At 45.7% G+C, this 17,646-nt stretch overlaps 1 protein-coding gene across 2 annotated transcripts in view; it reads right to left on the bottom strand.

Moving 5' to 3' along the window:
* Positions 1-17,646, bottom strand: part of tnrc6c1 (trinucleotide repeat containing adaptor 6C1) — a 65,450-nt gene that overhangs the window by 13,998 nt on the left and 33,806 nt on the right. Inside the window, exons 4-5 of one of the 2 annotated variants that reach the window (XM_079746747.1) lie at positions 16,079-16,426; positions 314-3,040 (exon numbers count right to left, since the gene is read on the bottom strand). In XM_079746747.1, the coding sequence (XP_079602873.1) occupies positions 314-3,040; positions 16,079-16,426 (3,075 nt within the window). Of the gene's footprint in view, positions 1-313; positions 3,041-4,272; positions 4,325-16,078; positions 16,427-17,646 lie in introns of those variants that run through there. The other variant, XM_079746748.1, reaches the window with a different exon arrangement.

Below are 17,646 nucleotides of genomic sequence, written 5' to 3'. Positions count from 1 at the left end.
AGCACCAGATTGTGTATTAGATAAGACACAAACCCGACATTTGACGCATTGTAAACGGCAGTAACAGTATGATACAACTAAACTACTACATCCAATTCTTTAATAAAATGCTATTTTGTCGAAGCTTGAGACTTATATACAGATCATTCCTCATTCATTCTTCCATTTTGTATTAATCAATACCGGACAAACAGAGGGGTTTCACATTACCGCCTGGTCTTTGAACACTAAACAAACATAATAAAACAGAGGGGTTTCACATTACCGCCTGGTCTTTGAACACTACACCAACATAATAAAACAGCTGTCCTACCTTGGTTCATGGCTGAAGTCCTGCTGTGAGGAGGGGGCCCGGTCTGGTGAGGCATGCTGGGCTCCATGGCCCCGCTGGGGAGGCTGGGGTTCTGGGGGGTGTGGGTTTGGTTCTGGCTGGGGATGGCGGGAGGCGGAGGACCCCCGTGGTATGGGTGGGAGTGGGGGTGCGGGTGGTGGTGGCCGTGACTGTTGCTGGGGGCGGGAGGATTGGAGGATTCCCCCTGGGCTGCCTTACCTCGGGGCTTCCCTTGGCTGTTGCGGTCCCAGAGGTTAACCGCCTTGTTGTAGGCGCCGGGGTCCCCCCAGGCCGAGGTGCCGTCGTCGATCTCCATCTTCCGGCGGATCGATGGTGGGGAGGGCTCTTCCCAGCCTGTCGACGATCCCGGGGGCTCCGGTTTCTTCCCGCTCCAGCCGCCGCTCTGCTTGACGAGTCCTGGGCCACTCCAAGACCCCATGCCTCCTCCTCCTCCTCCTCCTCCGCCTCCCCCACTGCCGTTGGGCACATCTGGGTTTTTACCCCCCCAACCTTGGGCAGGACCAGTGGGGCGCTGGCTGTCTGGCTCTCCCCAACCTCCACCTCCGGATGCCCCAGTGGGGCGCTGGCTGGCTGGCTCTCCCCAAACACCACTTCCAGATGACCCAGGTCCTTGGGTCTGACCAGTGGGGCGCTGGCTGGCTGGCTCTGCCCAACCTCCACCTCCAGATGACCCAGATCCTTGGGTTGGAGCAGTTGGGTGTTGGCTGGCTGGCTCTGCCCAACCTCCACCTCCTCCAGCCCCACCTCTTCCAGATACCCCAGTTCCTTGGGCAGGTTTGCTCCAGCTTCTGGGATTCTCCTTCCAGCCTCCTGTCTCTCCTTCCCAGGCCGTGTTTGAGTTTGAGTTTTCCTTCTGCTTTTCTTCTGTCTCCCAGTCGCCCCCGCCACCGTTTCCACCGCTATTACCCCAGCCAGCGGAGGCTTTGGGCGTCTCTCCCCATCCTTGGGGCTTCATCTTGTTTTGAGGGTCCTCCCAGCTGTCGGATTTCTCCTCTCCCCATCCCGGACCAGCATTTTTCGGTACATTCATTTGGACTCCTACTGGCTGGTTGTTCCCCCATCCCCCAGGACCACCGGGGGGCTTTTTGTTGCTCGGTTGATCCCCCCAGCCTGAGCTGGTCTGGTTGGTAGGGGCCATGCCTCCACCCCAGCCCGGGGCTCCCTGGGGCTCGGGGCCATCGTTTTTGCTCATAGAGTCCGACCTCTGGGAAGGGGCCATATTGGTGTTGGAGGGCCCCTGGATGTCACTGCAGGTTGAGGGACGTGAGCCCCAGGATTCAGCGGCTTTCTCAGCCTTGCGGTTCTTCTCGATCATGTCCCATGAAGTGTGTTGGCGCACGGGGGTCTGACCCCAGCCTGTGTTGCAAAGCACCCTGGGATCGACGTCAGTGGCAGGCAGCGCCGGGGGCACCTCATCCCTTGAAGGTCGCTCTGGGCAGCGGGTCAGTCCCTCTGCATTATCACTGCTGCCCTCACTGGTGACTGCGGTGATCTGGGCCCTGCCCCAGGAACTGGCCTGCTGATCCTGGGGAGGGGAGCCAGGGGCGTCCCAGTCCCCCGGAGCCTCAGTGGCACCTTGTTTCCCCCAGTCTCCGCTGCTCTGCTGCTTGCCCCAGCCGCCGGAGCATCCTCCCACACCTCCTCGGAGACCCCAGTTTGAACCAGAGTCCCATCCGGAAGCGTCCTTGGACGGAGCCGTTTTGGGGTCCCCGCTGGCCCATGTGGCGCTGCCGTCCTCTCCGTTCACCTGCGGAGCACCGGGCTGGGAGTGGCCCCGTGGGCCCATTCCCACGGGGGCACCGCCCCAGCCGGGCATGTTGCGCATGGGGCTGGGAGGCTCCTGCTTGTTAGTGTGATTGTGTCCGTCCGTGTTAAGGCTCTGAGGTTCGGAGCTGAAAGACACATTCGTTGACGAGGGGGGGTGCGGCTCTGAAGGGTCAGAGGGCATCATGCCACCCCAGGCACTGCCGCTCCCCGAGGCGTTTCCGTTGGATCCGGTGCTGCCATTGGCCTGTGCTGTCGGGCCCCCGGCTACATTGCAGAGGGTGGGTAGGGGTTGAGGTGGGGAGCTGGAGTTTGTTCCTCCCCCTGAGCTGCCTCCCCCTGTACCAGCCCCGTCGTGCCCCAATGCAGGCCAGGCAGATGGGTTGGCGTTGGGGTTCAAATTCAAGTTAAAGTTGGATGTGGAGGAGGAGGAACCCCAGCCCATGACAGCTGCTCCTAATGGGACGTCACTCTTCCCATCGCCCCCCATTGAGGACTGAGGAGGGCAATGGGCAGACCCCGGTCCAGATCCCCAGCTGCGATTGGCTGCGGCCTGGTTGGACAGCATGTTGGCCCCACTTTGATTGGCAGGGCTGGGTCCAGAGTTGGCCTTGCTGCTTGTGTGGCTGGCAGGGAAGTTGCCTGTCTGGCCATTGGCTCCTGTGGCCATACTGGCCGCACTGTTGCTGCTGTCTCTAGCCAGATTACTCGGGTCAGTACCCGAAGGACATCCTCCTTGAGAGTTACGACTCTCGCTGTAGTTGATTGAGGGCAAGACCTCGGCCTCCCTCTGGTCAATGATTGGTTGATCCCAGCCACTGGGATTTGTGGAAAGTGATGTTCCACTAACACACTGATTGGCGGGCTGGTGTCCCCGGAAGGGAATTCTATACTGGGCTCCTTGGCCACTCTTCTGGGGCAACTCTGCAACAGAAGAGACAAAAATTTAGATGAACTTTAATCATATTCAATGTGATGAAATGGTAAAACTTGAATATAATTTAGACCACCCACATATGAAATGGCTTTGCTCAACACTATGAAAAATATCGGAATTAAAAATTCCCATTATGAAATATTTCTACCCATTCCCGTCATGCAACCTCAGACCCCAAACCTCTTCTCCACAGGGCAGCCCTTGCAAACCCAGAGGCTCCTCCCACAGAGTCCAATGAGTGGACGCGGCAGCCATGTGACTCCTGCACTTTCACCCCTGAAATGCTGGTCTAAGGGCACGATGACTCACAGCTGCTCTACGCGCGGGAAAAAAGCCAACATATGTGTGTAAGTAATACACTACATAACTACATAAGCCCTGATATGTATTTAGGCTCAGCCAATCACCAGGACACAGAGTCAGGAGACGGAGACAGACAGGGAGACAGAGAAAAATATAGAATGCAAGAAAAAAGAGAAGAAGAGGGCATACAAGGGAAAGAAAGATCAAAGAGCGAGAGCATGCAAGAATTGAAGCAAAAGAGAGCTCCCTGGATTTATGGAGCCGAAAGTTACTAAGCAGAAGAACAGCAATGATCTTGGTCCAGTTTCCTTCCTTCCTTCAGCTGTCATTCATTACTCTGGCCAAGATCCCCAGTGCCCTTTACGACACACTTTCCTATCCTCCACTTCCACTTTCCTGTGTTGCCATCAGTTTGTTGTTGTTTGGTTGCCAGTGCACATGCCTGCCTACCTTGGTATGCACAGGCACGATGAGTCAAGCTTCCTAATATGCTTGTAAAAAGGGGGGGACATGCTATTTATGTACACATGACATACACAAAGCTTTGCCATTTGGTTACATTGCTCCAGTTATGAGTGTGAGACCGCCATTTTCTAAGACCTAAAAGGGAGCCAAAAAAGGCAGAATAACCATCATGTCGATGGTTCCACTGCTTCGACAACTACACTAGCTAAACAGACACACACACACAAGGAAAACAACTAGCAACTATACAAACTCTCTGAACAACAACCCCACGGCGTAGCACTCATCCAAACCTGGGCTTATCTACGCAGTGAAGAAAACTAACGGAGGTGGGGGTGGGGGGAGGACCAAAACAATGCAGAGGCACAGTAGTCTGTTCTAACCGCTGGGGGAAAAGGAGGGGGGGGGGGGACAGAAGCCAGGAAAGTGGTTCAAAAGAGGGGTGAAATACCTGTGGAGAGGTACCTGCAGACCATCCTGAAGTGGACTAGGTTTTGTACAAAGCGGCAGCCGCCATCCTCGTCTCAATATGTCTGCTAGGCTTGCCTAGCTTTTCTTTTTTTTTTTTTTAAAGGCTGCCAAGAATTTGCACAGGCTCTCTTGCAGCATGAGACACCCCCACCCCCACCACCCCTTCCCTAGCCTCCCTCCGTCTCCTGAACGTCCACACCCCCTTCCTTCCTCCCTCAATCACTCCCTTGGCTCACTCTTGCCCTGAATGAGTGTGGGTGGTTGGAGGAGGTTTGCGTTTGTAAATTTCACCCAAGAATCCGCTGCTTGGAGTCCTCTGTGCTTTTGGGGAAGTGTTATCGGGTGGCGCGGTGTGTTAACCGAGGAAAACAAACACAGAGCACAAAAACAACACGGGGACCTCTCGGGCTGAGAGAGTAACTCGATGTGGGAGCAGTTTCACACAGACGGCGACGTGGACAAGGACAGAGCATTGTCTCCTGTTATTGATTCCTTTATAATAAGAGACTATTATATATTATACAATATCTACTCTGTTGTTTATTCTAATCTACATGAAGAGAATAATATAGGAACGTTGATGTTATATATCTGCGTTTCCTCTACATGAATTCACCGCAGGATTACTTGCGGAACTTAAACCAGCCATCGACCAACCCAAATGCTATATGTTTTAATATTTTTTTAAACGCTGCTTGCCTCATACTGCACACCCCTCAATTGTTGAATCTTTGTTATTGTCAGACTGTGGACATATACTGACAGCAAAATACTGTTGTGCTATAGAAGTATAAAACAACATATAAGTCACACAAATGTCATAAAAACAGAGAGTAGCCTACATATTTGATTGCGTTAAACAGAAGCAACCCCTCTATCATCCTAGTAGCAATAATGTCAGCAAATTACATCCATCATGTTACAAACACTGTCTTTTCTCTCAGTCATTTGTTTCAATCCAACATTATTTGTATCACACTCTATTGCCACATACTGACAGAGAATATTCTTACTTACTAAGAGTTTGTGTGTGTGTGTGTGTGTGTGTGTGTCAGGTCTTGGTCAACAGAACATGTTAATAGAGAGACTCATTATACACTCTAGAGACGAGTAGGAAGTGAAAGCAAAAGGGAAGATCGTTTCAATAGCATCACGAAATCCTGAGCCGGAACACAACACAAAAATAAGCATTGCCTCAAATAATACCATGACCAACGTTTGCAATGATGGGCAGTGGGAGACAGGCAGAGTGCTAGAAAAACACTAACAAAGAAACATGGAACGTTGTCTGTACCTCTGCTGATGTTTTTATATAGAAATATATAAACACCAGCACATGTATAAATTGAATTTTTGTGCAGATGAATTCCATATCAGGGAGAGAGAGACAGAAAATGCAAGAAAGAGAGACAAAAGAGGTCAGAGTGTGCAAAGCCCCTTTTACATCAAATACTGAATCCCAGAATATTTGCGATATTGGTCTGATATGCGGTCGGTATTCATGAGTAAATTACAGCGGTCACATATAACGAACACAAAGCGGTTACAGGGGAGAGAGAGATAAACAAGTGGCAAGGTCTCTGACGTGATGAAGGCGGTCATTGTTTACTAACGACCCAGGCGCCCACAGTACGGCACAATGAGCGAAAGTCTCGCTGAGAACAAAGGGATTATTATGGTTGGTCCTAGCTGTCTGCGCCTCCCCTACATCAGCGCGACCTGACACAAGGAGTGAGGTCACTGTTCGATTTCTGGGCTCGGTGGTCACAAACAGAACCTATATGCAAACGCAGTCTGCCTGACGCCTCGCTCACCCATGCACATGCAAAAACATACATACTAAAAATAAATAAATACACCCCAGAAAACATATACTGAAACACATACCAGAGCACAAAAAAAAGTAAAACAATGTGTCCTATTTGATGTATAGTTGAATGAGTTTCAATCAAGAGAGATTAATATAATGAACCACAACATATATTGACGACAACATATTTGGCGATTAGACAACTTCCAAATATTTTTTTATGGGGACAATGACTCCATTAAAGGTGTAATATGTAAATTTCGGACTCTAGATGGCTCTTTACTCGCTAGATGACTCTTTATCTCTTTAAAAAAAGAAGAAAATTAACAGAAGTCTTAGTTTGATGACGTCGTGTAGCAGCATGGGTTCATGGGAGTTGTTGTCTTCACAACTATTGATCTGACGCGACTCAGCAGCAAACATGTTCACGGACAAGGTTATGTGTGTCATTTCATTGTAATGAAATAGCCGCAACTAAAGTCAGTCAAAGTAGCGTTAAGCTGCTGAGTTTTGATGAGCTGTAGATGAGTTGCATGGAAAATAGTGATGGGTCGTTCGCGACCGAATCAGTTCGAATTAACGAATCTCTAACAAGAACTTAACAATATAAGAACACATCTCAATCATAAAAACACGAGGATTATCGTTATTACGACTCACTGCATTGTGCTATCATATAATACATATAATACCGGATGCTAGTACTTCATGGGAAATTACGCCCATCAGACTCGCCAAAATTGGCCAGGATGTTTCAAATTTTAGAACGCGGATTTCCCTGAGATTAGTAATGTTTGAAAACACTTTGGATTATGTAAGTACACAAGAAAATAAAACAACATAAATCTGGTCGTTTTAACATGTTTAAATGCCGAAATATTACATATTCTATCTTTAAGTGTGCTGGGAGATGAATTCTCCCCTGATGGTGTCTTGACGCTGGTGATAGTAGTGACTATAGCTGGAGATCCTGCCTTGGAGGACGTAATCTATGACCGAATAGAGCTAACCCAAAGTTGAAGAAGATGAAGGAAGGCTGCAACAATTTAAAACTAGACATGTCACTGCATTTGTGTTTTATAAAGAAAATGCGTGTGCTGGCGCCAACTCGTCGTGTGCACAATAATTTATGAGCATGATCATGTCACCGAAGCTAATGAGCGAGTTTCAAGTCCCTGGTCTGCTTTCCAAGCCGACTTTCGAATGATCGATCACTGGGGCTGATCGTTTTGTTTTGTTGTGGGTTAGAGCGCCCCTGCCGCCGAAGGATTATTTAACTTTTGGGAGAAAAAATAAATAAAAATCGTAGGAAAGGCACTGTATATGTGTAATTCTTTAAAAAGCTTTTCTACCTGCAAAACTGTAGGAGCAGATAATTACTGAAAATGAGGCTGAAGAATATTCAAAATATGTATTAGCCATAACAATACTTTGGCTTGCTTTGCATCATGACCTCATAGCAGCCCCACATAGTGTAGCCTGCTAAAAAATCAAATGAAAAAGAATGTGCACAATGAACAAAGAGAAACAATGTAGGACGTCCAAGAGGGACGGCAAACTTTTGCGCAACATTTTCTTCAAAAAACGAAGCTATCGCCGTTGTCCAGAAACAACTCACAGGTAATGTGTTTGTTTCTTATTATCCCTCTGTCGCACGGAAGTGTGATTCTGTCAACCAATCAACGGACGGCGTGTGTAGCTCAAACTTGCCGGCACCCTTTCAGGCGTCTCAGTACCCCAACAGAGGAGTACTGCGATATGAGTACGGCTCAATACGGCTCAGTCCGGGTCCGCGATCCATGCCGCACTTTTGCGGACTGAAGCGACCCGCACCCTCCGGTGGAAATGTGCCATTAGAAAGAGCCACTGGGATGAAGCAAGGTCTTTAGACTTGAGGGTTGACACTGCCAGCCCCTTTCCCATGTACCTTTTAGCAGATTCTAGATTTCCAACAAAGGGATTCCCTTTAAGAGAGTAAGAGTAAGTTGAAAAGAGTTTGAGGATTGCAAGATCTCTTCATAGAAGAATGAGTTGCCATTCCAATGGACCAGGAGTTGTGACCATTAGTTTGAAGAATCAGAGCAGCAATAGTCATCTAGAGAGACCAGGTTGTGCAAGTTTGGTACAGAGGATGCCAGGTCAAGCAGTGTAGATATGATTTGAAGCCCTTGCAGAATAACTTTCATTGCAAGATTAAGATGACAGCAAGGATAACAGTTGCCTCTGGGTGAGTTTTCTGAGTTGTTGATAGGAGAGACTGATGTGATGTTGTGGATGCGCTCAAATGCGTCTGTTGGAAGCTAATCTTTCATGTTGAACCTGTCTGGCATGATTCCCCGGTTTTCAATGACTGGTGGTTTTCAATGACTGGTGGTTTTCTCCTCCAATAACGCAGTGCCTAGTCTAATGTGCCTTTTACACTGGCCAGCGACGAACCTGGGTGGTGTGGAGCGGAATCTAAGAAGAAAGTATTTGAGCAGATGAAGCACGGATGGCACCATTATGTCATTTGGCACAATGAATGATTCTAACTGCTTGGTTATAAGAGTGATTTTATGATGTTGATTACAGGCAATGTCTGCAGATAGGCTGCCCAACAGCTGAAAACTGTCCTGTTTGAGTCTTACAAAGTGTTGGTGAACATTTCTGTTATTTATGATAAAAGTATAAAGTGGTTAAACAAGGAAATTCCTCTGTAAAATATAAGAAGCCTGCTACTTCTTGCTTAAGTTTTCTATTGGTGAAGAAGTCTGCTCAAGTGTCCTCCAATGGAAGCAAATGTGTCAGTTCTTTTCAAAAAAGCCTTCTATTGACAAATGTTGAAATACGTAACCTTCAGTTCAATTGCTATAACGGGGATTCGCATACCCTTTAAGTTGAACAGTTTTTAGGCAACATAACATAACAGAAAATAGTCTATATGTTGTCCCTGCTACATAAACTCGTCATCGAAATTCATTAATGTAATCTCTCTGAATGGTTTGTACTGTTATGGAAACACACTAGCCGCAATAATAAATAAATAAACAAAAGAAAAAAAAGGGGGGGAAAAAGAAATGTGTGTGTGCTATAGTGCAAAGTGAGGTTGAAAATATGTTTTAGTAATGCCACATAGTTTAAGACATCAAGAAAAGTTTAAAAGTTTAAATCAAGTGAAGGGATTGGAACAGAGTCTAAATGGAGTAAACAATGCAAACATGCACACCACTTAAAAAATGTAAAACATATATTGCTAGAAAACCGATTAATCATATACAGTAATTCTGCAATGAAAAATACTTTTTACTTTTTAATTTTTATTAACTATGACGTTATGTGGTATACAAGGAACTTCTCATCTATCTCTCTCACACACACAAACCTCACAAGGTCTGTGTAAAGAACACAATGACCGCAGCAGAAAATGGGTCTTCATTGAGATGACCTTAGTACAAAACAGACAAAATATGCATATAAAAGACCAATGATAAGAACAATAAACAATTGACTGCGACCGAATTGACTTAATAACTTTCACGTAACACACGCATGTAAAACAATATACACGCGGGTATGAAAATAAACTTAAACTGTAATTCTGAAAAAGGGAAAAATGATATTGTATATATCGGTTAGATACAATGGAAGATACAAGTGTGTTGATTTGTTAAGTGTTTGAACAAAGGTTAACGGTTAGAAAGTTCAGAAAGTGTCAGAATGGGCGGACGGCTCCACTGTCCTCCCATTGACTTCCATTGTAAAAAATAATATTCTAAAAGTAGAATATCTTAAAAAGTGAAGCGTGCGATTCCAAGCTTATCTTAACATTTAAAAATTGGAATGAAGTCTCTAGGTTTGCTTGAAGAAGAGATCTTCTGTGGAAGATCGGTCCCAAAGTTTATAGAGAATAAAGAAAGAAAGGAGGAAAGAAAGAATACAACTTAAGAACGATAGTTGAGCGCTGCATGCAGCACTCACATAATTAATCAAATATGGCTGAATTCTGAGATTTAAATCTCAGAATTCAAAATAAAAGTCAAGTAGGAAGATAAATTGAAAAGCACCTTAAACTGTCACCTGTACTTTTTTAGCACTGTTAAAATGTCGGCGATAATAGTGTGTGCAACTAGACTCAAAATAGGTCATTTTTCATTCCTGCATTGATTCATAGATAGATATGCATTTTAAAGTCCCAAAGGGCAATTTTTCTTGGACTCAACATCATACAAAGCACAATAAAAAACACAGCACAGTACAGACATACAGCATAAATAAACACACAACAGAGTGAACATAGTTATAGAGAACAGACAACACCCCTCCCCCCATATTGCACACATCCCATAATATATATATATGGGATGTGTGCAATATACCATTACACAGTTCCTTAGGCAGTGTGATTTAAATGTTTGATCAAAGAAGGCACAAATTATTTTTTTAAAACGGTTCAGTTTACAGAGTAGAACCCTGTATCGCCTACCAGACGGCAGAAGTGAATATTCATTATATAGGACATGTGACGGGTCGGTTAAAATCCTCTAAGCTTGTCTAAGCATGAAAGTATTGTCCAGGTGAATCCCTAGAAACTTGTGACTGTTGTGTATGACCACAGGACTGTGGTCCCCTACTGGCCGAGGGTCCAGGATCATCTCCTTGGTCTCAGAGACATTGAAGATGCGATGGTTGGTGTCGCACCACCGGACAGAATTCTCTATTTCTGAGTGATATGCTGATGTAGATGAGGCTTTGATGCAGCAGGCTAAGGATAGTTTTATCATCTGAGAATTTGAAAACAAAGTTTCCCGGTTGGATGTTTGTGCATTCGTTTGTGTACAGTGTGGTGCACCTGTGCTAATGGTTCTCACCTCGATAGGGTAGGGAACACACTGACAAAGGTTAGTTAAAAAGCAAACTACCATTTGATTAAAAAGGGATTCACATTCAATTGCTTCAATTTCTGAATAAGCACATGAGACTGGAGTGTGTTAAAAGCTAACTAAAATCAACAAATAAAATATGTGCATAGGCTTGTGGGTCCTCTAAGTGTTTGATGGTGAGCTGGGTTATGCTGGCGATAGCATCGTCAGTTCCTCTCTTATGTCTATATGCAAACTGGTTGAGCTCCTTTTGAATCATTTTCCCACCGGCCTTGTCCTTATTCATGAACGCTATATTTTTCCTGTTGATACAGACTTTAACATCCTTGGTAATATATTTCTTGTTATTTGGGTAAACTACAATGTCCTTTTTAGTGACCATGCCGTCAGCGCACAACTTTTTGCAGTCAGTTATTGTTTCCGCAGCAGCGTCCAATTCCAGCTGATGAAAAAAGTACCAATCTGTGCAGAGGAGGGAACCTTTAAGTGTCTCCCTGCTGTCTCTATCCCATTTAGCCCCACTTTTGGTTTGAGGCTTATTATTATTGGTTTTTGTTTAGAAATTTAAGCACTTTTTGTTTCCATAGCACTTATCTAACACTTGGTTATCGCGTGTGTCGCATGTTACATATTGTTCAAAGCCGGGTAGGGATAGTTCCAATTTACAGTGGTTAAATTCCCCTAGGATGAAGATAGGGGCTCCAGTCGAACGTTGCAATTTCTGGTGTACGCAGTCTGCTATTTTGCTCACCGCTCTTGCCACGTTACCTCCGGGGGGAACATAGACCGCACATATGAAGGTATCCCGAACTCCGTCAGTAGATAGAAGGGTCTCAGCGACATGCATAGCAGTTCAACATCAGCAATGCACGCAGTCTCACGCACGGTGTAGGTCCTGCACCAGCTTTCATTCAGAAACATACAGAAAACGCTCCCTCGGCTCATGCCCGACTGTTCAGTTGTATCCGACCGTATGAGAGAAAATCCTTTGAGTTCTACAAGCAAGTCTGAAATGTCCCGATGGAGCCAAGACTCAGTGAACACCATCACGCTTGATTCCCTGTACTCGTAACATACCTTGGAATTAAGGCGGGGTTAGTCTATTTTGTTTCCAAGCGACCTTACGTTTCTGAGTAGCACACAGCGCAGATGTGGTCTATTCCCTCTTCGGCTGAGACGCTGTAGAGCCCACCCCCTTGCCTACCCCGCTTCCGTCTTCTGGCTCGTGCCGGTTGAACCTTCACAACTTCGTGGAGATCAAGAGGTGGAATAAGTCCCAACGATTGGAGGGACAGCACTTCATCTCTGGGGTAGCACAATGTCGGCTCTGCTTCGGCGTGGGGAGTTGCTTGGCATGTTGAAATCCCTTTCCAAAAAATCAGCGCAAGGAGCAGTCCTTTTACAAAGGTTGCCATGGTAATTCCCCTGACATATACTGTTTGCGATCACGGTCACAACTCACACCAACCAAAAAATACGACGTAGGACAATAAACATTTAAGACGCATCTAAGCAGCAGCTAAGAGTCCGGGTCCCCAGCAGAGCAGTGCCACCGGAATTCAGCTGGTTGAGGGGTGATATTATGCTTTTTCAACTTTTCCCTTTGCTTTGGACCGTTGTTGCATGCCGAATGTATACATGTTTTACGTCTGCTAAGCTAGAAAAATATATAGTATATGCTTTATTAGTTGTGTATTTGTTCTGTTTAAAACAAACAAGGTAAAGATGCTAACAAGTGTCAGTTGAGTCTTTCGTAGCTGAGCGGTACACCCGGTACACATTATGCATTAGCCTACAATGAAAGGGAGGACCGCAAGTTACAACATCTGCAGGTCAAACTGTCTTCAAGGTTGTGTTCCCGAAGTCCATGAAGGGGAAATGCACCACAAAGCCAATAAAAAAACACCCTACATACAGTAAGTTGTAAAAAGAAATACCAACAGAAAAACATACAAGTAATCAATATAATTATTGCCCCATGTAATATATGTACATGAAACTAATAACAGTACTACATCACAAAGTGACTAATGGAGTGCAATGTTTTGCTGACGATGTGGATGCCCTGCTGAGCCTGGTCTTTGATGAGGTGTTTGAGGACCCATCACCATTTGTTGAAGACGATACCCATTCCCACCGATATTTTATCCCAGTATGAGGGACACCCAAGGAAGAAGTTGTTACCCCCCATGTCTCCCACCTCAGTAAAGCGGCGGCTGGAATCCTACAGACTGTCCCACTAGATCAGGAAACTCCTGGTGTATCTGGAGCACAACACACGACGGGATGACCACCCTGACATTCTGTGGCACGTAGCACCAGCTGACAAAGCTGTGATAGGACAGATACCTGTATGGAGAGGATATATCACCAATCCTGTTGAAAAATGTGTTTACTGTGTATATACAGGGATGCTTCTGTGAAGCCGTTGGCGATTGCTATATCGTCAGTAATTGAGGCTTCTAAAAAAATATACAACTAAATTAATGACCTCATAAGCAGCTGAATTACTTAGTCACTGTATGTCAAAGATTTACATGCTAATGCTTGATGTTCACATATAACCTTCCCTTCCCTCCACATTGCCTGTATGAAGGCATCCTGGCCTTAGGAGTCTCAGACAGACAATCAGCATGTAGCAGACTGGTGAAAAAGAGGCGGGTGGAGACAGGCTTTTTACCGTAAGCCGTGAGTCACTTCAGCCCACATCACTGGACCTCTGCCATGCTCACTCCCTCCAGATCTTGTTCTCTGCATTCCCATCACCTTCCTGTCTCTCCGTTCCTTGTTCTCTGTATATCTTCCCTCCTTAATCTCTCCCTCTCTCTTTCTTCAATCCATCCATCCACCTCCCCCTGCCCCTCCTGCCTTCCTTGCTACCTCTCAACCCTCCATTGTCCTGCTCTCTCCGCCTTCCTTTTATCCCTGTCCGTCTCTCGTTCCCTCTCCATTTTTTCCAAGAGAGCACTACACATGTAGCCAAACAGCTAGCGCCATGTAGCTCCGCCCCTCAGAGCTGCAAAATAGCTCTGGGCTTTGTTCCCCTTCCAAAAATAAAAAATAGAAAAGTGGAAACAGTGCCGGTTGGCCTTAATTGACTCGGTCCTCTGGTGTAAAGGGGAAGGAATATGAGGATATTATCTGAGAAAAGGCACAGCATTTCTGACTTAAAACGCAGCTCTTTGTTCAACACCAAGTTCTCCTATAAGCAAAACAACATGGGTGATAGGGCTGAAGGAACACACACACACACACACACCCACACACACACACACACACACACACACACACACACACACACACACACACCCACACACACAGCCCAGAAAGAGAAAGTAGAGATAGAAAAATAAATTCAACCTCCAACTGGATCCCGACCCGTTTTGTATCCCCACGAGTAGTTTAAGCAATATGCTGCTTTCCACTGTCGTCTGGTTTCCCTCTCTGCAGGCATTGCAGGGACCAGATTGAAGCTCACCCTGCTACAGAGCAGTGCCAGGCTCTCTACAGGGATCTACCCCCTCATGAGAATAAAGGCAGATGAGAGAAGAGCCGTCTACCTGAGCTGAGGCGTGACCGCTGAGTACACTTAACCAGCTGGAAGGGAACCAGCATGCAAGAGGGACCCCCGTCTGGGAACATTTAGCTTTGGGATCACAACAAGCAGTGGTAGAAGTGCCCAAGGAAATATGTTATGGATTTAAGAGATTCATAATTTGCGATTCATAATTTAAAATAATTTACCAAGGGATTTTGACATCATTCATAACTTACCCTGGAAATCGTGAGTTCTTGTGAGAGAACAATTTGAATTTGCTCAGTGAGTCACTCTGGGAACGAGCAATATACAAACTCCCCGATGCCCCTGGCCCAGAACATTAACCAATCACATCGATGTATCTGATATAGGCGGGCCAAAACCGTTGCTGTTTTACCATCTGGAAACGAGTCTAATCTATTGGTTAGCTCCGCTGGTCTGGATACGTCACCCCTTGTATTCTTCTGATTGGTCGTAGTGTTATCCAATTGTGTGGAGTGATATTTTCAAATGCATGCTTGGTGCAGCCCCTCGAGTTGGGCCATTTTCATTACTTGTTAAAAGACCCTACGGCTTTCTAGGTGTGGGTCTGGATTTCCAGGCTAAGTAAAACTTAAGTTCATGTGCATTCATTGAGACTAGAATACTCATCCGGGTTTCATAGAACCCACGTTACATTCGGAACCTTAACTTGACACCTTTTGCGTCAGGGTTAGGGACCAATGTGAAAGAAGCATTGTTGAATGTGTGTAGTTGATGGCTGGGTTAATCAGCCTCACCTTGCTAGAGTCAGAATGATTAGACTCTGGGGCTTGGTGAGTTTTCAATCCATTGAACATTAAAGATCTCCTATTATACTACTTTTCTGGTCTTAATTTCTTATTAATGACTCCTATAGAGCAACCTGACACGAATCACAGCACAAAAAACTATGTCGATTTTCGGGAAACTCTTCCTCTCATCTGGGCGCTTTCATTATTCTCTGTCAACGCTCGGCTTCGTCCTTCTCCGCCCCCTCGCCCCCCTCCTGCCAACCCCACTCTGTTGTGATTGGTTACCTTCCGGACGAGCATGTTGCAGCATTACCATACATGGAAAATCCAGATTGTTCTACGTAGATAAATCCCGGAAATTTGAACAAGTGAATGGCGACCGGCGTCCCTAGTGTTTAGCGCTCTGCCACCTCAGACGGTCAGCAGGGAATACGTCTAAATGCATGTACGTCATTATTTGACACTTTAGTATGGTTAAACATGACTATAAATCATTGTAACAACGTTAATGGGTCATAAAAGTCGAAAAGGCATAATAGGTGCTCTTTAATGCAGAGGTTGAACCAGCAATCACCACACACACTCGGAGGTCTCCAACATGGAACACGTGCTCTGTGATTCATATTGCTCTAAAATCTGCCATAAGTAAACTCTTGCAGCTAAGAAACTAAAAGCCACAAATACCTTTTGTGCAACTGCCTTCTACGAAAATAAAGCTCTCTTCCCAGCACACCTCCCCATCACCCAAAAGGGTTAGTGTAATGGGGGGAACAACACTATTACCACCAGAATATCATGGTGCTGACCTGAGCTGGCAGGCGAGGAAGAGGAGGAAGATGCTTGGTCTTCTGCTGCTGGCGCCTCTGTAGTTGTTGCAGGCGACAGCGACGCTACCAGGGGGGCCTCGGACGCTGCAGGGTTTTGTGGGGGCAGGGTCAAAAGCCCGGGAGGCAGGGGTTGGCCCCTCTTCAGCAGTTGCTTGTGCTCCTGTTGGCGGAAGCGTGGGGGGACATCTCTTGGTGGGTGGCGTTGTGCTGAAGGTGGAGGTGCTGGTGGTGCCTGTGGCTGGCCTGGGTAGGGTGCGCTGCTGCCATCCCCTCTGCAGGGGGTCGCGACAGACAGCAGGGCGCTGGGAGCAGGGGCAGAGTCTGGCACTGTGTATGGTGGAGAGGGTGGAGAATAAGGGAGGTGTGTGAATTACTCATTTAACAGAAAAATCTGCAAGAGGGAAAAAATGCTGAAAAGTTGGACCCTTGACGTTTTCGGTCCTCATTTTGTGTCCTCAATGAGTCCTGACACACAGCGGAAACATTTTAATGTTGTTTTAAACTAAACACACTTATGAAGAGAAAAGAGCGTGTTGCTATGAATAGCTTCCCTTTGCAGACCATTTCCTCATGAATAGACAGTAAAATGACGATGTTATTTAGGTTTTAAGCAAGTACAACTATCTTGATGGGTTTAAACGACTTCAAGAAACAAGGTAATATGCTTTGCCACGACCTTTTAGATGTCAAGAGGAATTCCACGGGTGAAATACAAATACATCTGAAGTTGAACTAAATAATAACCAATCATCATAAGACTTGTTAGGCCACATTACGTACATGTGGGTAAGGTCAATACAACCACTTAAATTCGTACAAACAGTAAGAAGGCCCAAAGTCATACTAATGCAGTTTAAACAAAAAGGCTTTACACACCAGAAAGATTCCAATATATGATATTCAAGATATGCATTTCCTGTATTTGGAATGAAGGATCTGAAGCCACTAAACCTTTGAAATAAAAACTGGAGAGATTTAAGAGAGGCAGTGCACAACCTTGTGTATTTATAACCAATAGACCATGAACCAATAGACCAAATTTACCATATTCAATTACATTTCTTCTGGTAATCAACATGGATTTTTTCTTGGCATAATGCCAGGGTTGCGCAAAGTATTGCACATTAAGATGACGTTTATCTAGAGGGTTGTTATGGCAATAAAATCCCCATAAGAGAACATAGTTACAACAAACACAACAATGTGAACACAAAGCTCTTGTCGCTAACTCAACAAAAACGTTTTTTGTTGAGTCACCCATGGCACGAAATTTGTAGTGGTAAGAAACTACCTCTGTTAGCCCACCATCTCCGTTCCAGGACTTAGTATTTTTGTTAACAAGTGAAATCTTCAGCCTTGTAATCAAACAAGCAACTTCCCTTATTGCAGGTAATTCGTCAAAACAAAGATTTCCCTTCCTTTATCTGGGAGTATTCCTAAACAAGGGCTGTGGTGCTTGACTATGATAAAGCAAGAAACAGACGGCCCCGACTGTTGGTCGGGGCCGACTGTTGTCCATGCCAGGGGGTCTGAGTTCATGCCAGGGG

The sequence above is a fragment of the Pollachius pollachius genome (genome assembly GCF_949987615.1).
Source record: "Pollachius pollachius genome assembly, chromosome: 11".
In the NCBI taxonomy this organism is placed as follows: Eukaryota; Metazoa; Chordata; class Actinopteri; order Gadiformes; family Gadidae; genus Pollachius; species Pollachius pollachius.
The sequence above is the reverse complement of the archived record's forward strand: the minus strand, read 5'-3'. Positions and strand labels throughout refer to the sequence as shown.